We start from the raw sequence: 22,034 nt of genomic DNA, 5'->3' as shown, positions 1-22,034 counted from the left end.
CGTGCATCAGATATTTCCTATTTTGTTAAATTGGGTGGAAATAATATATATCTAAATAAATAGAGTAAAATTCACAAAGCAAAGCACTAAAAACTTCTTCAAAATGTGACAACAATCAACATTTTTATTAAAGGAGAATGAAACCTTTTGGAACAAGACAGCTTGTGTGAAAACAGAAAAATCAAAGAAACAGATCAACGAAAGTTTGAGAAAAATTGGACAAATAATGAAAGAAAGTTTTGAGCATTTGAATAATGTGATCACTAATGCAATGCAGATCCTCAAATTGGCAATGCGACAAAGATGTGTGATGTCACTTATGAACAGCTCTCCCCCCATTACTTTAGTATATATTTCACTTAATCTGCCTCTTTTTTCACATCTATCAGTAGAGCATACATTCTTTCTATAGGAGGGCATGTAATACACATTTTTAAAGAATACATCATGGATAAAGAGTTTGTATCACCATAAGAAAAAGCAAAAAGAGACATTTTATGGGTATTTTATAGTCCATCAAAGGGAAAGTTGTTCACATGTGACATCACCCATCCTTGTCGCATTGCCAATGGGAGGATCTCCATAGCATTAGTGATTGCAATATTCAAATGGTCATAAATTTCTCATTATTTGTCCAATTTTTCTCAAACTTTCTTTGTTCTTATTCTTTGATTTTTCTGTTTCAACACAAGCCAACTTGTTCCAAGGGTTTCATTCTCCTTTAAAGTTAAGCATTATTTCGTGAAAACAATCTTGAAATATGGAATACATGTATGTATGCTGTGATGGAATGCAGTGGTTGGCTGATGATGTCGTGTCCAATCTTTCCTTTTTCTTATGTCATTACATGAATAATTATTTTATACTTCCCAAGTTCTATAAAGTGTGTATAATAATTATAATAATATAGACCTATTTATCCAGGGAAACCACTTCAGTTCTGAAAACTGTTCTCCAAGCGGGCCCTGCTATTATTATTACCCTGGCTTTAGCTGGGCTGCCTTGGCGCTCAAGCAGTCAACAAATTTCTTCCTACTGGGTACCCATCCACCTCACCTGGGTTGAGTGCAGCACAATGTGGAAAAATTTCTTGCTGAAGGAAATTACGCCATGGCTGGGATTCGAACCCACAACCTTCTGTTTCAAAGTCAGAAGACTTATCCACTGGGCCTCTTTTAACAAAATCAGTAGCTAATACACTTATTTTTCAATCTTGGAGGACTTATAGCCAATTGTCAATAGATATTTCAGTGCCGTTGATGATGGTTGCACATTCCTTTAAAACTTTATGAAACAGAGAATTTGGCATACTCACACAAAGTCATCATGACTTGGCTAGTTTATATAAGTCAAGCTGTCTTATTCATTATGTCCAGAACCCGATGAAAACTTTTGAACACCTTGGACTGATGCACACCCAATCCGTAGGCCAAACAAGTTTAGACATACATGTATTTTAATCTCTGAGCTATGTCCAAGAGCACTTGCCTGTATTTCAACATGTAGACCATATGGTGAGCATACTGAACAATGCTAGGGCGGAGCTCTCTTTCGCGCAGGTCAACAGCAGGGCATGCCTCAATCATTTTCAATCAGACACCTTTTGCCCCACTTGTTTGTGATTGTAAGGAAATAGCCCCACTGGTTCTTGGTCCCAAATCCAATTCTCTGAACTTCTGAAGTAACAAAATCAAATAAAATAGGTTTAACCTGACTGGCTACAGAAAGGCAATCCTTGCAATCAATTAAGGATTTAGGTTTAAAATTCAACCTCAAGAGTTGCTGGATTTTTCCCTTGATTTGACATCAGCTGACACCTTGCGCACCTGGATCACTCACACAAAGGTTTGTCCGCCTAGCAGTTGACATTTTATTTTTATGTCTGAAGACTACACGCAGCTTTGCCCTGCCAGGTTTTCTTGAGTGTTGGAGTGATTTGACTTTTTCTCTTAGATCAAGAACTTCAGTTCTGAGTGCAATGTTGTCCTGTTCAATCTGCTTGTACCGCTCATGGATCATAGATACATCCTGGGATGACATGTCCGTTTGGCACCCCCTGTTGACTCTATTGGTGTCATGCTCCTCATGCCGTTGCTTATCATCCGCTACTGGTTGTAAATTCTGCCTCAATTCAATCAATGCCGATGCGGCGGAGATATCATCTGCCTTGCGCTTACGCTGTTTTGTTTGTTTACCTTGTTGCAAGGGTGAGGAAGCGTTGGAGGTGGTATACCCCATTCTTTGTGTGGGGGCCCAGTCTGGATGGTCCACGCAATGCAGAAATGATGGCTTGCCTGTACAATAGGAGAAAAAAGGTTAAACAATTGTAAGTTAAAAGAACTACAAATAGCTCGGTACATGTACTGGGTACTAGTTTGTAAGAGGAGCAGAAAGTAAAATGAAAATTCAAGGTTACTAAAAAAAAATAACAATCAAATTTCAAGATTGTGACTTGCACTTCATGCCAAATTATAAACCCCATCCCTATCAAGTTTGTAATCACTTCAGTTTTGCCTTCTTTTATTTAAGAAATATGACATACCATTTCAGTACATAGGCAGTAACATAGCTATAGCTAGGCAAGACTATGAATGAAGGCATGTTATGCCTGTGCATCCAGTTCTACATTTGTCCTCCTTAAGATGGCTGGCTCACTTTCAGGAACAGGTAGGGATGTGCGAGTGTGACCCCAAAAACTGAAATGAAGAAAAGAACTAGATGGTCCTCTGCAAATGGGGGGTGTAGTGACCACCCAGAAGGAAAAACCAGTTAGACCATTTTTTTTTTACTGGTTTCCAGTATAATTTTAGTGGTTTCCAGTATATCTTTACTGGGCCAGTTGATTTTTAACTGGACCAGTAAAAATCAACTGGAGACCAGTTCCAACAATTGCATTCCAGTTGAAGCAATTAGTAATACCAGTTAAATTGTTTTTCATTAAACTGGTGTTACTGGTCCAATAAATGGTTTCCAGTAGATTTTTACTGGTTTCCAGTATATGTTTACTGGACCAGTAAAAATGAACTGGAGACCAGTTCAAACAATTGCATTCTGGTTACTGGTCCAATAAATAATGACTTTCAAGTCAGATCATTTAACAAATTATGAAAAATGAATCTTGCAATTCAGAGAAACTTATTATCGTTATCATTTATCATTGTTATCATCATTGCTCGTATGATTATCACAATTATTATTACTAGCAGCAATTACCCGTGGCAGCACAGGGGGTAGGAGTCATTTTTCTTTATCATAGTGTGGGGGGTGACATTCTTGTATGTACAGCTAGACTGCCTATTCACACTGAAAGCCGAGCAGTTTATTGATGAAATATATTTAGACAACTGATTCATAGCAGACTTCTCTTTCAATATAGATAGGAGGTTCAATTAAGTTAAGCATCTTGAGTTGAACTGGAGCATAATCATTACAGAGTGAAATTCAAATCTAACTATAAAATGGAAAATGTATTAGAACACGGTGTATTCAGTAAGCAGTCAAGAGGCAATTATTGTGATATAGAAATGTTATGATTACATGTATTGGGTCAGAAATAAATATGTAAGTACATTGCACATGTACCTTACAATGTACATTAGACTGCGGTTGTTTGTACTTTTTAAATTAAAGGTTGCTCAGACATATAAAGTATGGCAGGATGTCGGAAAGAAGTGAGAGAAAGGGGGGGGGGGTGATAAAATGAGTGAGACAGAAACAGTGGTGGGAAAAATGAGTCAGACAGACAGTGAGGAAAATGAGAGACAGAGAATGGGAAAAATGAGAGACAGAGGGGAAAATGAAAGAGACCCACACGGGGAAAATGAATGAGAGAAAGAGATAGACAGACAGTGGGAAAAATGAATGAGAGAGACAGAGAATGGGGAAAATGAGAGAGACAGTTGGGAAAATGAATGTGAGAGACAGTGGGAAAATCAGAGAGAGATAGAGAAATTAAAGAATACAAAAGAGCGAGATAGAGAGAGAGAAAAGGTTTTAGATGTTAATTGTGATAAAAAGATAAGATTTGTATGGCTTACATGGGCTTTTTAAATGTTTTTTTAGAGGTTTTAGATATCCTTTTTTTTTTACTGGTGGATCAAATAGTTATGCATTGAAATAATTGATAAAAATCTTAGAAAGTACACTGTAAATGTATATCTTATGGAATTATTGTGTCTTTTAAAAGTTATATGGGCATCTTCACTGATTATAATACAATATTTAATTTCATTCAAATAAATAACAATATTGATACGTGTATGTTAGATTATGTCTTTTTTCATAAAAATATAACACACAATGTATAAAATATAATCATGTTAATTAAAGGCAAGATATGCTACAACAGTATACAGATGAAAAGATCATAATATTTGAGATGGCATGTTATAATGCATAGGTCCCGTATGTCTGTTATACATGTAAATACACGGTATTGGCTGTTGAAGCGATAAACCATTTTTACACTGTTATATTCATATCTACATTTTTAATAAACATCTACATATGTACAACAGAGTTTTGTAGAATACATGTCAAACAAAATATGTGTAGCAAAAAAAGAAAAAATGCCAGTGTTGCCAATTTGCAGAAGAAAATCTGATCAAATTTGCCTTTAAATAAAAGGGTTAATAGCAAATCTATATTTAAGACAATTTTAATTTTGGGTTTTGGAACCTTAGCACTGAGTTGATTATCTGACTCAACCAAACAACTTCATCATATGTTGGAAGATTTACTGCGGCATCAATCATTCAATATAAATATTACATTTTACGTCAAAATACTAACCATGCACTGAACTGTGTACAACACATAGAGATGTTAAGTATATATCTCTATGGTACAACAGAGCACTGGCACAGTTTGATTTTGGAGCGTTGAGTAGCAGGTAGCCCAATCTGTTAAAATATAGGATTAAATACAAAGGATGTGTTAATGAAACTGGGCAGAAACATTCGATGTAGACCCTCACCCCCAGCAAACCCCCAGTCAACACTTGTTTTCAAAAAAGCCAAGTCAGAATAGGGTTAACCTCTTTCTGTGTCCAACTGCCCACAATTTGTACGGTAACCACTGCACTGAGGACATCGGCCGATTACGGTATGTTGTTTACGTTTACATGCATATATGCATGCAGCCAGCGCATGAGCAAGTACGTACCGTATACCGTGCTTTGAATTTCGCTGACCCGAGAGAGGTAAAAGGGACTGGGAATACTTCGAAGCTATACTCAGGGCTGCGAAAAGGAATGCCAAAAAGTTACGAATTGTAAAAAAAAACTTTAAATAATGCGACAAAAATACCACAAACAACCCCCCTCATGACCATCTGTGAACAATTTAACCATGTTTAGAAAAAATTCCAGCTCGATTGAGTGGAAAACCACGGAGAAAAGCTGCTTCAAACAAACGGAAGGACACACAAGATTAGCCAAATTATAGTAAGGATTATGGTTATTATGGTCATTGTTGTAATCATTCTTATTACTGTTATTATTGTTATTGATATTGTAATTATTATTATTAATATTATCATAATTATCAAGTATTGATATTAACATTAAAATAATTATTTCCTCTAATTATGATTAAGATCAAAGCAAGATGTATTCCTCTGATATATAGTCAACTGGTCTAAAGTAATTCAATGTTTGAAATTAAACTGGTCAAGACCAGTACCAGTAATTCTGATGATGCTGATCACGTGGTTTACCTCATTTGCATATTTCCTGTTTTTTAAAGAAAAATCAGGATTTATAATGGAATATCCTTGCAATAGCACTCATTGTTGTTTGAAAACCTTCAAAATAAGTGTGTGAACTAATTCACAATGAAAATGTGTAATTTCATACATCACATTCAAAATAACAGCAGAAAGATTAATTTACTAACTATCTTTTCCATCACATTTCACTGGCCATGGTATATAACAAACCAAATGCATGTAATAAACTGATCCAGTAAGACCAGTACGAGGACCAGTTCGACCAGTTTGAGGACCAGTTAGACCAGTATGAAGACCAGTGAGACCAGTATGAAGACCAGTGAGACCAGTAACAACCACCAGAAACAAGACCAGTATAAAATTCCAGTACTTCAAGACCAGTTTAATTTTTAACTGGACCAGTAAAATTTTAACTGGACCAGTTAGACCAGTAAACCAATGTTCCAATTTCCAGAGTTACCAGTTAAAATTCTGGTCTAACTGGTCCAGTGGAACTGGTTTTTCCTTCTGGGCAGCCATATTTTAACTGCATGTAGACTTTTTTTTTCAAAACAAGAGTCAAGACTGTGTTTATATTTTGTTTTGAACAGCATCAGTAAGTTAGCAGACAAGCCCATGAAGCCAGTTCCTTTTCTTTTGTTGTTTATTAAGTTTCTTAATTTACGTGTATGCAGACATTCTTGACCTCATTTTTCAAACATTCCTTGAGCTGAAATGTATCATGGAAGTTTTATTTTGCATCGTACGATAATCACATATTGTCAACAGCCAGTCTATTTTAATTTGGTTCGCTGAACTTAAAATTATACTTAACTTAGTCTTAGTTTATACAAACCATAGAGATCTATTACACCAATCAGAGCTCATCTTCGTACATTGATTAAATCAGCCAATGAACATCATTTTAAAACTTGAATTTTTAAAGAGTTATATTATAGAATGGATGAGAAAATCCCCGCAATCTGATTGGTTGAGAGCTATGCAAGAATTTTTACTGGGCTGCACGAACGATATCCCGATAATCAAAACGATATCCACTGTAAACAAGCTATCGCCCGAAAAGGTCATTGTGATGTCATCGCGCATGTACTGTTACGCTTGTTTACGTCAAAATTTTGAATTTTCGATCAAGGCAGAATGAATCAAATAAAGGATGCAAAATGATCTGTAAGTACAAATCTGGTACCGTAATTGTCATTGGGATTAAAACTGCCCGCATACTTGTTAGTTGAGAAGTCCAGACATACGATCTAATGTTAGATCTACTGCCCTGAGCTGTGAACAGCCAAATTAATTCTCCACTGCACTGCAGGCCCAGGCAGCTGCAAGCGCTGGCCCCCGGCGCGGCCCGGGCATACACACAGCTAAATTGGAGGTCGGAGGCTGCCTCAAGATCTTGTCAATGCAAAGCTGTATTTGGCATTTTGGGTATAATAATGCCTTTGTGCCAACATATTATGCAGTTAAGCCCATATTTATGTTGTCCAGGGTTATCAAAGTGTCTGCATTACATTTTGGAATTTTCATGCATCCGGTAAATAAATCATGCGTCCGGTAAAAAAAATCATGCGTCCGGTAAATTTTTTCATGCGTCCGGTAAATTCAATTTACCGGACGCATGAAATTATCATGCATCCGGTAAATCATTAATTTTTGTATTTTATTCAATAAATTTTTTCCATTCTATAAAACAGATGATGCATGGGTTTCTTTCGTGGGTCAGTGGAACTGTGTGCACGCGGTAACTTTGGCATTATGGTCTAAACCCACTCGGCTGCGCCTCGTGGGTTAAACCATGCCAAAGTTACCTTGTGCACACAGTTCCTACTGACCCACTCTAACCCATGCATCATTTGTATACTAAGCCACAGTCAACTAAAATTAAATTCATCTATATACGTACCACTGATGAAATGTACAGAGCATACACGCGAATGCTTTGCCGGTTCCCATCCAATGCGTTTGATGTTGGAAAGCCACTTTTCCCGTCGCTGTTTTGAGAGTTTATGCGAGTGTTCACCTTGATGATGCAAAACCGTCGGTATACAGTAGAAGGACAGGTCCCTTTCCCGGTTACTTCGATTCGAACACCCCGTAACACAGCAAAAATTCACCATTTCAGAAAGATTTCTAGAAGACTAAGAACGGAATTCTTTCGATTAGCTCTCAGTGCTCTTGCATCGATCGTCGCTTGTCCTCTGAGTGAGGGCGTACTACTTCGCACGCTCTATTTTGCAGCGTGACGTCACATGCATTTCGAGCCTTCATTCGAGGAGGTCACTTTTTAGTCTGCTGTGCAAACCCTTCACTCGAGTTAAAGGTCTGAATGTGCAGCCTAATCATGCCTTATGTACTGATAAATTGAAACAGCATGTTGTTGTTGTTGTTAGCTTGGGTTTTGAGGCGCGTGTCATTCAGATATGAATATTTACGCCTATATCAATTTGTCGTTTTTGTGTTTATAAAATTTGACGCATAATGGATTAGCAAGTTTTGTATGTTTCTGTTCAGCAGCTTCTTTTTGCCAAGTTTTGTATGTGCTAGTCTTTACGTGGAGACACACTTGCTGATCATAGTTTCAATCAGGGTCTGTGTCTGCAGACTAGTCACTGTTTGCGGCGGTCATTGGACATTGGCAGAGTAGGCTGCACGCACACCCCTTCCAAACAGAGCCACAGGAGTTGTTCCCCCTCATACTCATAGCCCCCTCCCCCCAAAAAAATAAGGAAAGAAATAAAATTGAATAAGCAAAGGAAAAGAAAGAAGAAAATAGATAACGGATTTATCAAAGGAATTAAGACATTATACAGGAAGCCAAAAGGAAGCAAGGAAGGATGGAAGGAAGGAATGGAGACAGAAAGAATGAAAGAAAGAAAGGAAGAAGGAAAGAATGAAAGGAAGGAAGAAAGCATGGGTGTCGATCGGTATTCTTGGTTGGGGGGGATGATTGACAGAAATGTTCATGTGGATGGGGATCTTTCAACATTACCCCCACTAAAATCACAAGTTAGGACATTTGAGAGTGGTTGATATGCATGGAGTTCTTAGAAATTCCTTCATTGTTGTAGTGTACTGAAAATTCAATTTGTCACAAGTAAGCCTATTCTAAACTAATACGAAAGAAAAAAAATGACAAAAAAATTGTCTGGACCATGTACATAGTGATCTGTTTATTGAGCATGATGTATACACACACATATATGTATATAAATATATTTTTATATATATATATCACCCTCACCAACAATGCGAGCGCGAAGCGCGAGCTGAAATTTTTAAGTATTCACATGAAAACAGGAAAAATGTACCTGTTTAGGTTTGTTTTTAGTAACTCACGAGGATAGATTAGTATATATCTCACTAGAGAGCGAGCTAAAATTCCTTTATATTCTGACCTGAAAGCTTGACATTCTAAGCATTTTTGGTACCAATGATTAAGATGGGTATCTAGAAGAACAATAGATGCGAGCGCAAAGCGCGAGCTGAAAATTTTGATAATTCGATCTGGGGGGCGTTTCATCAATATTTTCGTCCGACAAGTAGTCAGATCTGACAACTTTCCTGGATTCTTATTGGTTGAGAAGCACTGTTACTATAGTAACTGTCGGATAAAACAGGACTTGTTGGGTAAAACGTCTGACAAGTCCTTTCATGAAACGCTCCCCTGGAAAAAAAGATAGTTTAATGGACGCTTTTACTAAAGAACAAGATATATTATATCCAACAAAAGATTATTGCAAATCGAAGCGGGAGTTCTTTTGAGGTTTAGAACTAAAAACGGGACATTCTATTCACCTATTTAATGATGAAAAGTATGGGTTGTTGGTACAGAAATCATGCGAGCGCTAAGCGCGAGCTGGAAACTTATATATTCCAATTTGAAAAAGCAGACATTTTGAGCACGATTTTAAATGAAAATCGAGTTGGTATCTCAATCTAACTTGCTGATTTCAGTGTAGCATTACAATCTTATTCTATTTTTAGTTGCACATGCGGAATTATTGGGGGGGGGGGCAAAACGATATCTTTTCCCCCTGCCCCCCCCCCCCGATCGACGCCTCTGTGTATACAACTTCTCTTAAATCTAACCCGACTGGCAATATCTTTTTTTCTTAATGCATGATGATAAAATGCAGATTCGAACCAATAATTATTAAGACTAGCACAAATTACAAACTGTGTGGCTTCTCGTGCGCCATCGGGCTCACCGTCATTCCATAGAGCTATTACTGTAATAGCTATATGGTCATTCCTTAGACGATTTATCTTGCCACCCTTTTACTCTGGTTTATTTTTTCCACCCTTTTGAATTAATTGATTCATTAAAATTAATTTATTCACCACTGGTGGGATGAAACACCCTATCAACAAAAGTTGTTTTTCGTAAGGGTCCTTTTATGTCATGTGTTAAAAAATATCATATACATAAACATTTCATTCCTTTTCATATGAATCTCCACCCTTCTGTTTAATAGTCCTGAAAAGGAATGTATACACAAATTGCGAGAGAAACAAACTGATTGATGGTATTATATAATCACCATGATCAAACTTTATTTTTTCATCATCATCATTATAATTTTTCTACCTTAAATTATTGGGGGGGATGATTATACAGGCCATCCCCCCCACTTGAAATATTGGGGGGGGGATATATCCCCCCCATCCCCCCCGTGATCGACACCCATGGAAGAAAGAAAGAAAGAATGGAAGGAAGGATTATGGAAGGAAGGAAGAAAGAAAGAAAGAAAGAAGAGAGAGAGAGAGGGGGCCGAGAAAGAAAGAAAGGAATGAAGGAAGGAAGGGAGGGAGGGAGAAAGAATTAAAGAAAGAAAGAAAGAAAGAAAGAAAGAAAGAAAGAGAGAGAGAGAGAAACTTTCCCTAATTCCTATCACCTGATAGGTTGAAATTTCAGTTGAAACTGCTGGGTTTTCTTTAAACAATCCCGTAGGAGCGCCGGCACCGCGTAGGCGGGGCTATTTAGCAAAATTTTGATACGATCCCAAAGAACTTTGACGGTATAGGACCCTCCCTGTTTAGAACAATGAGCAATTGCCAAATAAACAAAGGTAGCACAATGTCATATCTATAGATCGAGACAGGCAACACCCGCATCAACGTTTGTCAAAACTGTTCATACAGCCAGTAGAACCCCTATACCAAAAAGAGCGTTGGATTCATTTTAGTTTGCTTGCAAAAGGGGTTAGGTCCACAATGATAATTTTTTAAGTATATAGAAAAAAATTGAAGACAGGTAGATTTCTTTTATACCCAATTTTATGTTGGCATGATAGGGTAGTACATCATGACAATATTTGGTTTGTCATAAGAATATTGCAATAAGTGAGAATAAAAACATTGTTTTTCTCGGAATGTTCCAAAGTGGACCTAGCACCTTTTGCAACTAAACTCTTCATATGAAGACTTCGTATAAATTTGGCGTATCGTAAGAAGATACGCATGTCATGACAACAACCCCTTATAAGTTTTAATGGCATATTTTAATCTAAAGGGGGAAAAGACAAGTGTTTACCACAAAAAGGTAATCGGATATGTTTCTTCAAGTCGACATCCGGGTACAACCGCTGATTAAATCTTAAATTACATCCTAAAATAATACCTAAAATACTCAAAAGCGGCTCAAGGAATATTGTAAAGCACGTTGACGCCAAGTGATTATCAATTAAGAAGACAAAATGTGATGCAAAACATTGGAGGGGCTGGATTTTGCTGATAAAAGTGCCCAAGATTTATTATAGGAGAGCGAAGCGAATGAGCGCTTAAAATTATTCAACCCAATGGCCGTAATAATCTGGTTAAGATTTGAAAAAATGCCACATGTTAATGGACATTATTTTGATGAAAAACTTTACAGATGATGTTTTGTAGATAGGATATTATGCTGCTAATGATAATGATATTACTACTATCATATTACTTTGAGAACTACTACTACTAATATATACTAATGAGAATAAGAACAACAACAATAATAGTTATACAACAACAATGATGAAGATGATGATAATGGTGGTGGTGATGATGATGATGATGGTGGTAATGACGATGATGGTGATGATGATGATGATAACAGTAGTAACAGTTATAAGTTATAATTCTGTCGTCCATAAAAATGCCAGACCCTCAACATTATATCAATAATATTCTATATGAACCCTCCCCTGTGACCACTTTAATGTTGACTACATATGTTCTAATCCTTGTTATTTGGGTTCCAGAACCACCTTTATGACATTAGACAAGACCTATTGGAGAAAATATGAGCTCTACATGTAGGAGCATTTGGGGTTAAAAGTTGGCAACCGGTCTATTTCACACAATAATGTGCTAAATGCGATAAGACCGGTTTCCAAGCTGATTTCTCATGTTTTGACCACTTAATTTGCAAAAAACAAATTGACCAATTAATATCTTATTCGCTTTTACAGACATGGTTAAGACAAAAGCTTGTATATTATGTTTGATTATATTCGTGAAATAAGGTTATTTCTATTTGTGATTAGTGAATTCGAGTGTGCAACATACAATTTTATGAATTCGGCTATGAAAAAGTTTATATTTTTTGTACATGTAGCATTCGCGTCATTATGAATAATTATATAACCCACTACATATAGTATCAAAGTCACTGCTTAAATGTATTCTTTTATTTCTTGTGTATTTCCCCATTGCTTTGCATGTTTGTTACGAGATCTGTTCACATGGACCTGGCTACGTAGGATTATTTATTGTTTCTGGGGGTGCTGTGACAATGCTCAGCACCCCCAGTAACAATAGAATAATCCTCCGTGGACAGGTCCATGTCTGTTCAAATATTCAAGATTCAAATATTTATTGTCTGTATAAACACAGAAATTCGGCCTCCGCTGGCACTAAAATTTACATGACAACACTCAGTGGCGTAACTACGGGGGGGCATGGGGGACGTGCCCCCCCCCCATCGGCTGGCCAAAAAAAAAACACGGGAGAAAAGGAACAAAAAGAGGGAGAAGAAAGAAACGTAGTGGGAAAGAAGAATGTATTGTACATTTTAATGTTATATTATATATGTTGTGTTATATTACATAAGAATTATTTTTTTTCATAAATTTATGAAACATAATGTGCTCATGCAGGGCCTATTTGTTCATTATTCCTGGTACTAGCATTGTCTGTTTAACGAGATATACATGTACAATCATGTTGTACCAAAACGTCCTGTTTTCAAGTCAATATGCACCAAATATATATCATCGCTTTTCGAGTTATTATTGTTTTATGTAGTGACATATGCTTCTTTTCATGACTACTTAAAGTGATAGCTCCATTTTAAGGTCTGCATATAAAAAATCCTGGTCGTGCTTACGTTCGAATTAATGGATTGATGAGATATGTCTGCTCTTCATGAATTCCTGAAATCGGTCCTTAAAATGTCTATTTTTCTAATGTAAATATCAAAAAATTTCAGCTCGCGCTTCGCGCTCGCATCATTTGTTTAGTGAAATACGTATGGTCATAGTAGATTCCTACAAACAAGCCTTAGAATCCCCCTCTTCAGATCTGAATTTCCTATATTTTCAGCTCGCACTTTGCGCTACTGAGATGCGTATGATAATCATGATTACTATGACTACAAAAAGCTCTTCATGTTTTTTAATGTGATTCTAACAAAATCAGCAATCGCTTAGCACTCGCATTGGATGACTATGGTGAGATATGTATACTCTTAATGGATTCAAAAACAGAAATAGTCTTTAAAATGTCCCTGTGTGGGGTCAATATATAGAAAATTTTCAGCTCGCGCTTCGCGCTCGGATCATTTTGTACGTGAAATACGTATGGTCTTCGTAAATTCCTACAAACAAGCCTTAAAATGCTTCTCTTCAGGTCTGAATATCCTAAATTTTTAGCTCGCGCTTCGCGCTCGCAATATTTGATAAGTGAGATGCGTATTTTAATCATGATTAATGACTACAAAAGGTGTTTCATGTTTTCTAACAAAATCAGCAAGCGCTTGGCACTCAAATTAGATGAGTATGGTGAGATATGTATTCTCTTATTTGATTTAAAAAAATAGTCCTTAAACTGTCTCTGTTTGGGGTCAATGAATACAAAAATTTCAGCTCGCGCTTCGCGCTCGCATTGTTTGTTAAGCGAGACAGATACGTATTTTTATTTTTTTTAATTGCTTATTATGACCCTTTTTAGGTATGAATATAAAAAAATTTCAGCTCGCGCTTCGCGCTCGAATCATTTGATCAGTGAGATACATTACATATCCGTTTAATGGCACAGTCCTTAAAATGTCTAAGGTCAATAGGACTATACCTGGTAATTGAGCGCGCTTTGCGCGATCACTGAGCGATTCAAAATTTTTGCTGGTGCCCCCCCCCCATGCCGTGACCCACGGTACGCCACCGACAACACTTATTCAGCATTACATACAAAATACAGACATAAATAATCAGTACAAAAATAACAGTATACAATTCCACCAATTTTCAGCACTCTCTAGCACGCCCACACCACTGCAGATGCGCATAACAACAGATTTAGCGAACCGAATCTGTCGCCCCGCGTCCCAGCACCAGTGCGGCGAGCCAGAGAATACTGAAAAATCCAAATAAATAATGTAGTAGGAATAGATTAAATTATGTGACAATTAAATAGAAAGCAAGGAATTCTGTAACTGGCACAGGAACAGAAGGTCATGGGACAGTGACAGAATTCCTTAAACAAAAAAAAAGTACCAGAAATAAGCCTTATAAAACATAAAACAAATCAAATCAAATACGGAAATTAATTACTTAAGTAATTAATTTCCGTATTTGATAATCAATATTTAACAGACATGGACCTAAAGGGTATTTGTACCAGAAATACCCAACTTTTGTACTGAATTTATCAAATCATAGTATAACATTGCGAAAATGCAAATATGCGCAAAATTAATTAATCAGAAATAAAATTAACAAATTTACAGGAATGTTGCACATTATGTAAGCAGGATTCTGCATTATCCACATGATCCATATCAATGAAAGCAAAATAATAGAGAGAATCTAGTAAAAATAAAATCACGGCAAATTGTTGATTTGACAGACTTTTCGTTTATATCAAACAGGGTGACCCCCTTATTTTTTTTCTTTCTTTCTTTCTTTCTTTCTTCTCAATTCATCTCTTTTCTTTCGTCTTTTCTTTCTCTCCTTCATTCTTTCGTTCACCCTCCCTTCCAATTCTTTATAATTTTTCAAAGGTGTAACATTGTGTAGCCTTCTTTGTATTTCATTTTGTGAAATCTGGTCACCCTGATACCAAATAAAGTGGTCAAAACTAACAGAAAAAGCAATCATGCAAAAGAAAGATGATGAGTTGCAGGGCAAATTTTATTCAGAACACCTTGACCTGCTAACAACCCTAAAGGACACTGATAGATTGCTCTCTTCAGTCCCCATTAACGAAAATGAACTTTCTCTGCGGAAATCTGATATTTCTGCAAGATTCGATTCTCTGCGAAAAGTTGGAAGTGAACTTGAAAAAAATTCAAGGCGGTGTGAATGAGGACATAGCCAAGCATTTAGATGAGCTTTCCCCAATTATTGTAGACACAATTTCAAAAATTGTGGTTGCCGTTTCTGAATCACGACGGGAAACATTCATTGAAGCACCCTCTGTTTCAATGAAGTCTGCTGCGTCTAAGATGTCGAAAATGTCTACAATTTCTTCAAAAAGGGCAGTTGTAGTAGCTGAAGCGGCAGCATTGCAAGAGAAACTTGCTGCTCACAAGCGCCAGAATGAATGCCAGATGGTGTTAGAACGCCTCGAGATGGAAGAAGATGCTCGAAGGAAAGAAGCCTCACTCAAGATAAAACAGCTACGAAGAAAACTAGAAGAGGAACGCCTAGAAGGTGAACTAAAGGCACAGGAGGCAATGATAAGAGTGTATGACGAAGTAGAAGATGATGGTGCGTCAACAGATACGATGAGATCGACAAAACAATTGATTAAATCCCCTAATCAAGATGACAAAAGGGTTAAGTCGCAAAAACATGACGCCTCCATCGATCCTCCTCTCACAAAGAGCAAGGCCTTAAATCCTGATTCACCCGTCTTCCAGCCATCTCATTCTTCAAGCGAGGCCCAACAGAATGAAAGTCTAGCAGAAGTTCTCACTCGAACGATGACACTTAGTCGGTTACTAATTCCTGAGCCTCCAGTATTTATGGGTGATCCTCTCCAATATCCTGACTGGCTATCAGCTTTCACAACTTTAATTGAATGTCGTGGAATTCCCTCTGGTGAAAGGATACACTACCTAAGAAAGTACATTGGAGGATCAGCAAGAGAGGCTGTCAGCGGCTTCTTTTTGCTGAGGTCTGAGAAAGCATATGAACAAGCCAGAGAAATACTTGAGAAGCGTTTCGGCAACCCCTTCACCATTTCAGAAGCCTTTCGATCCAAACTTGACTCATGGCCGAGGATCGGCAATAGGGATTCCAAAGGCCTTCAGAAACTTTCAGATTTCTTGCAACAATGTCTTCAAGCATCATCAGAAATCAAAGACTTGGAAATCTTAAATGACATTCGGGAGATGAGCACAATTTGCATGAAACTTCCGGATTGGATTGGACACAGATGGAATCGCACGGTAGCGAAAGTCAAAAAAGACAATGGCAGGTATCCATCATTCAGAGAATTTGTCTCATTTCTATCAGAAGAAACTGATATTGCCAATGATCCGTATGTTACATATGACACAGTAAAGGCAGGAAAAGACAAGAATCATAACGATGCTTTCCAGATACAGGAAGAAAGCAAGAATCCTACATGTCGTCAACAAAGGACAACCTTCTCTGTAGCCAGCAAGACAAGCACTACCCAGAAGACACGTGTACTCTGCACACGGCAGAATCATGTGTTGAATGAGTGCTGGGACTTCAATCAGAAAACTTTGGAGCAAAGGAGAGATTTAGTGAAGAAAGAAGGTCTTTGCTTCGGATGTCTCTCCAAAAGTCATATGTCAAAGCAGTGTCAAAAGAGGGCTGAGAGCAAGAAGTGCAACAAGCGCCACCCAACAAGTCTACACAATGAGACACTAAATCAGCTGTCTACGGAAAGAAAATATGATCAAAGTGAGGCACAGTCTACTCAGACCAAAGAAGTTACCAAGGAGAAAGAAGCTTCTTGCAACAGAGTCAGGTCATATGTAGATGTTTCTCTCACATCGATGGTGCTGCCTGTTTACCTATCTAGTTTGGATGACCCTCAGAAGGAGATACTAGTATATGCCTTACTAGATACGATGTCGGATACAACATTTATCACAGATAGTATTGGAAATGACCTTCAGGTGTCCCCTGAAACTGCGATGTTAAGTTTGACTACAATGACAGATTCCAAAACAATTCCATGTAGGAAATTCAAGAATATTGTCGTTCGAGGTTTTAAGTCAGCAGTAAAGATACCTCTTCCTGCTGCATACTCCAGGAACTCCATCCCTCTTGATGAAGCTCATATCCCCACAGAAGAGACAGCCAACAAGTGGACTCACTTAAACAATCTCTCGAACCAGCTCGCACCAAAGCAAGATTGCCCCATAGGTCTGCTCATTGGATACAATTGTGCCCGTGCTCTTGCACCAAAGAATTGCATTCTTGGAAAGAATGATGAGCCATTTGCAGTAGAGACGGAGTTGGGATGGAGCATCGTCGGTGGTTCTCAGAACGACTCCACAGAGAGCTTTGACACGATTGGGCAGACATATCGTACTGTCAATGTGAAGGTAGCAGATCCTAATCTGACAGACAGTCAGTCTAATGTGAAGTACATTTACAAGACACAGTTAAAGGAAGTTACTGCTGGAGACTTCCTTCAGATGATGGAAAGAGAGTTTCATGAATTAGACAGAAAGGAAACGATGTCTCAGGAAGACAAGAAATTTCTAAAGATCATCAAAGATGGAATCCATCAAAGGGATGATGGGTATTAAGAAATGCCCTTACCTTTCAAGAAGGGTGAACCTGATCTGCCTGACAATCGGAAAGCTGCTATGAGCCGACTTCACGGATTGAAAAATCAGTTCCTGAAGAGACCAAAGTACCATGAACACTACATGACTTTCATGAATCACTACATGACTTTCATGAATGAGATTCTTAAGCGAGGTGATGCTGAGAAGATTCCCACAGATGAAGTGTCTACTTCAAGCAGTTGGTATATACCACATCATGGTGTATATCACCCTAAAAAGCCGAGCAAAGTCAGGGTCGTATTCGACTGTAGTGCTCGATACCAAGGAACCTGTCTGAATGATCATCTTCTACAAGGGCCCGACCTGATCAATCCCCTTATCGGAGTTCTGTATAGATTTCGCCAAGCACCTATAGCCTTCACTTACGACGTAGAAAAGATGTATCACCAGTTCCGTGTGACGAAGGAACATCAAGACTATCTCCGTTTCCTGTGGTGGGAGAATGGGGATCTCTCTAAACCCCCAGTGGATTATCGAATGAAGGTCCATCTCTTTGGAGCCACTTCTTCTCCGGGATGTGCAAACTTCGGGCTGAAGCAAATAGCAGAAGACCACAAAGTCCTTGGTGTAGAAGCTGCAGAATTTTTGAAGAGGAATTTCTACGTCGATGATGGCCTAAAATGTGTATCCTCTGAAGAAGATGCCATTGACCTTATCAAGAAGGCAGTGTCTATGTGTGCCAAAGGTAACCTGCGTCTTCATAAGTTTGTCTGCAACAATCAACGAGTGACAAGCAGTATCCCTGAATCGGAACGAACTGTTGTTGCAAAGACTAGTCTGGAACTCGGTCAACAAGGCTCCACATCAATTGAAAGAGCACTTGGGATACAATGGTGCATCAACTCAGATGAATTCTGTTTCAGACTAACCCTCAAAGATCATCCCCTGACAAGACGCGGGATTCTTGCCACCGTTGCTTCCATTTACGACCCACTCGGTTTGATTGCACCTGTGGTTCTTGTTGGAAGACAGATTGTCCAGGAAATGTGTAGACAAAAGATGGACTGGGACCATCCCGTTCCTGAAGATCTCCGTCCACAATGGGAAAAGTGGAGACTTGAGATTCTGAAACTTCCCAAAGTTACCATCCCTCGTTGCTTCGAACCACAAGACTTTGGGACACCTCAGGAAGTGCAGCTCCACCACTTTTCAGACGCCTCCTTATCAGGATATGGTCAGTGCTCCTACGTGCGTCTAAAGGATGAAAATGGCAAGGTCCACTGCTCCTTAGCCATGGCAAAGGCAAGAGTGACTCCTCTAAAGCAAACAACAATCCCAAGGTTAGAACTCCAGGCAGCTATCTGCTCCGTAAGAATTGCTAGTATCCTAAATGATGAACTTGACTATGATTCTCTCACGCACCACTTCTGGACAGACTAGAAGTTGTTCTTGGCTACATATACAACGAGACTAGGCGCTTCCATATGTATGTTGCCAATCGTGTTGAACGCATACTTCAGACTTCATGCCCAGAACAATGGAATTATGTATCCAGTGCTGAGAATCCTGCTGATCATGCTTCTCGAGGATTGACGACAGAAGAAATGCTATCATCCAACTGGCTTACAGGACCTACCTTTCTTTGGAAGAGTGATATTCCTACACAAGATGTCGATGTTGAGGTTTCTCCTGACGATGTTGAAGTGAAATCAGCAGCTACTGTTCATGTTACACAGGTAGAGAACTTCACATCTTTCGAAGATAGATTGACTCGGTTCTCCAGTCTTCATAATGCAGTGTCAGCAGTTGCAGTGATAGTAAAGTGCTGCTACAGAAAGAAGGACCTGAGCATTGATGAAGTAGAAGCAAGACGAATAGCGGAAAGGAATATTATCCGTGCAATTCAGAAAGAAGCATTTCGTGAAGAAAGGAAGCAAATCAAGTCAGATCCCTCAGTCGGTTCAAAGTCCAACACATTGAAGCAGCTTGACCCTTTCCTTGATAATGACAATCTTCTACGGGTGGGAGGTCGGTTGAAAAAGGCCGAGATGATGTATGGTGCAAAACATCCTATCATCCTACCAAAGCGAAGCCATCTATCCAACCTCGTTGCCTTGCACTATCATCAAAGAACTGCACATCAAGGAAGAAATCTGACCATCAATGCCATTCGTTCCAGTGGATATTGGATCATTGGTTGCAGGAGTATTGTCTCATCTCTAATCAGCAAGTGTGTAATCTGTATCAAATCCCGAGGCAAGCCAAGAGGACAAAAGATGGCCGATCTACCTCAGGATAGAGTAGAGCCTTCTCCTCCTTTCGCCTACTGTGGACTTGACTGTTTTGGTCCCTTTACTATCAAGGAAGGAAGAAAGGAGATAAAGCGATATGGGCTCATTCTTACCTGTATGGCTATGAGGGCCGTACATATCGAAATGCTAGACGATCTGTCCACCGATGCATTTCTCAATGGACTAAGATGTTTCATTGCTATCCAGGGAAATGTTCGCCTCATTCGTTGTGATCAAGGATCTAACTTCATTGGAGCCAAGCATGAATTGAAAAAAGGCCTCCGTGAATTAGATGGAGATCGCGTTGCCACTCAATTACTGAAACTTGACTGCGAATTCAAGATGAACCCTCCTTCTTCAAGTCACATGGGAGGAATCTGGGAACGACAAATCAGGAATGTCAGAAATGTTCTCGATGGAATACTAGAACAGTCAGGAACTCAACTAAATACATCCTCTCTTCGAACGTTCCTGTACGAAGCTATGGCTATCATCAATAGCAGGCCATTGACAGTTGAAGATCTGGAATGTGCGGATGGTCCACTCCCCTTGACTCCGAATAATGTCTTGACCATGAAGTCAGGTATTGTGATGCCCCCACCAGGAAAATTTGAGAGAGAAGACCTCTATCTCTCAAAAAGATGGAGACGTGTGCAATACTTAACAGATCTCTTTTGGATTCGTTGGAAGAAAGAGTATCTTCACACCCTCCAAACCAGGAAGACCTGGCCAAAACAACAGCGAAACTTCGAGGTAAATGACATAGTCATGCTACAAGACGATGGTTTTTGTAGAACACACTGGAGTATAGCCAAGGTTGTTCAGACTTTCGTAAGCGATGATGGCTTCGTTCGTCGAGTTAAACTTCTCAAGGCAACTCCGGACTTAGACAAGAATGGAAAACCTCTCCAAAAGAGAACTGTGCTTGAAAGACCTGTCCACAAGCTGATCTCCTTAGTCCCTAACTCCGACTAAGTTTACCCCTTTGACTCTTTCACTGATATTATTTTGTCTTATGGTTGTTATATATATATATATATATATATTTACATATAGACAACCCTTTTTATTTGCCTATCTTTGAGTGACTTGTGTAAGAGATTTCTTACCTGATATTTATGGTGATTATATTTTTTGCTATTGATTGTACTTTAATGTGTTTTATTCACATTCTGGATATTATGTGTGTATCTATACATATATATAATATTCAAAACAAAAAACAAAGAAAAAATCAAAGAAGATTTTTGGGTGGGAGTGTGGCTGCCCCCAATCTCATTTTGGCAGCTTCCCGCGCCCCTTGTGGGTGCGCGTTTTTTTACCTTATTGTCTACGCGCTGCGCTAATTAGTTTTAAGTCTCTTTACCAGTGATTCTTCCGATAATTAAAGATAATTCTTTGTTTTCACATTATTTAAATTGTTAATCGAACGAATTGGATCATAATTCTTGTGTATAATAGTAGTTTATATTTTCCAACACTTTCTCGGTCTAACTTGCCAATTCAGTGTAATTATAAAACATATTTTTCTTGATTATATTTTTATGATATCAATGCGCGCAAAGTGCCATGACAACCCAAAATAACTATTTTCTTGATTTTGTCACTTTGCTGTTATTTGACCTATAGAAGGAGACCTTTGTTTACGGCTCCTCTTTGCAAAATCTGTTTTAACATTACTGCCATGCAAACGTTATTTATGTCCAGCCAACGAGGTGAGTTGGATCGAAAGACGTTTTATTCATGATATTGTTGATATAAATTATTAATCAATTCTTTATTTTCATGTAATATTATTCTAACGATTGTGGAATATTATGGATATTTATGTTTCGGAACTTGGTTGATATTGATGTGCTTTTGTTTAAATTACGTAATTGTACTTGAAACTTAGTGACATGACATTTGGTTATGAATGATGAGAATTAGTTAAGAATTATTGTATGAAATGTTATATGATCGTATATGTCTTGTTTGAAATGTCATAGTTGAGGAAATTTCACTAAAAGAGTAATTCAATAAGACTTGATTAATATATGTTTAAT

General features: G+C 38.2%; 4 protein-coding genes across 4 annotated transcripts; 3 read left to right on the top strand and 1 right to left on the bottom strand.

The window, feature by feature from the left end:
• Positions 1-1,615: 1,615 nt before the first annotated feature.
• LOC121427998 (THAP domain-containing protein 11-like) lies at positions 1,616-7,888 on the bottom strand. The gene is made up of 2 exons (XM_041624575.1): positions 7,631-7,888; positions 1,616-2,294 (listed from the first exon to the last, which is right to left on the bottom strand). The coding sequence occupies exons 1-2, from the start codon at positions 7,842-7,844 to the stop codon at positions 1,807-1,809; spliced, it is 702 nt and encodes a 233-aa protein (XP_041480509.1). The 5' UTR covers positions 7,845-7,888; the 3' UTR covers positions 1,616-1,806.
• A 7,539-nt stretch (positions 7,889-15,427) lies between these two features.
• LOC121427859 lies at positions 15,428-17,716 on the top strand. Its single transcript, XM_041624431.1, has one exon. The coding sequence runs from the start codon at positions 15,428-15,430 to the stop codon at positions 17,714-17,716; it is 2,289 nt and encodes a 762-aa protein (XP_041480365.1).
• Positions 17,717-17,719: 3 nt separating this feature from the next.
• LOC121427857 lies at positions 17,720-19,138 on the top strand. The gene has a single exon (XM_041624430.1). It carries the CDS (start codon positions 17,720-17,722, stop codon positions 19,136-19,138), a length of 1,419 nt encoding a protein of 472 aa, XP_041480364.1.
• A 44-nt stretch (positions 19,139-19,182) lies between these two features.
• On the top strand, positions 19,183-20,964 carry LOC121427856. Its single transcript, XM_041624429.1, has one exon. The coding sequence runs from the start codon at positions 19,183-19,185 to the stop codon at positions 20,962-20,964; it is 1,782 nt and encodes a 593-aa protein (XP_041480363.1).
• Positions 20,965-22,034: the final 1,070 nt, after the last annotated feature.

The sequence above is a fragment of the Lytechinus variegatus genome, chromosome 14, assembly GCF_018143015.1.
Source record: "Lytechinus variegatus isolate NC3 chromosome 14, Lvar_3.0, whole genome shotgun sequence".
Classification (NCBI taxonomy): domain Eukaryota; kingdom Metazoa; phylum Echinodermata; class Echinoidea; order Temnopleuroida; family Toxopneustidae; genus Lytechinus; species Lytechinus variegatus.
Note: the sequence above shows the minus strand (reverse complement) of the source record. Positions and strands in the feature narration are given on the sequence as shown.

Bases quoted from the DNA above. Each gene is read 5' to 3' on its own strand.
- LOC121427998 (XM_041624575.1), bottom strand. From the start codon at position 7,844: ATGGTGAATTTTTGCTGTGTTACGGGGTGTTCGAATCGAAGTAACCGG. The intron at 2,295-7,630 runs GTACGTATATAG...CCTATTGTACAG, and splicing joins CTCTGTACATTTCATCAGTG to GCAAGCCATCATTTCTGCAT.
- LOC121427859 (XM_041624431.1), top strand. From the start codon at position 15,428: ATGTCGAAAATGTCTACAATTTCTTCAAAAAGGGCAGTTGTAGTAGCT.
- LOC121427857 (XM_041624430.1), top strand. From the start codon at position 17,720: ATGCCCTTACCTTTCAAGAAGGGTGAACCTGATCTGCCTGACAATCGG.
- LOC121427856 (XM_041624429.1), top strand. From the start codon at position 19,183: ATGTATGTTGCCAATCGTGTTGAACGCATACTTCAGACTTCATGCCCA.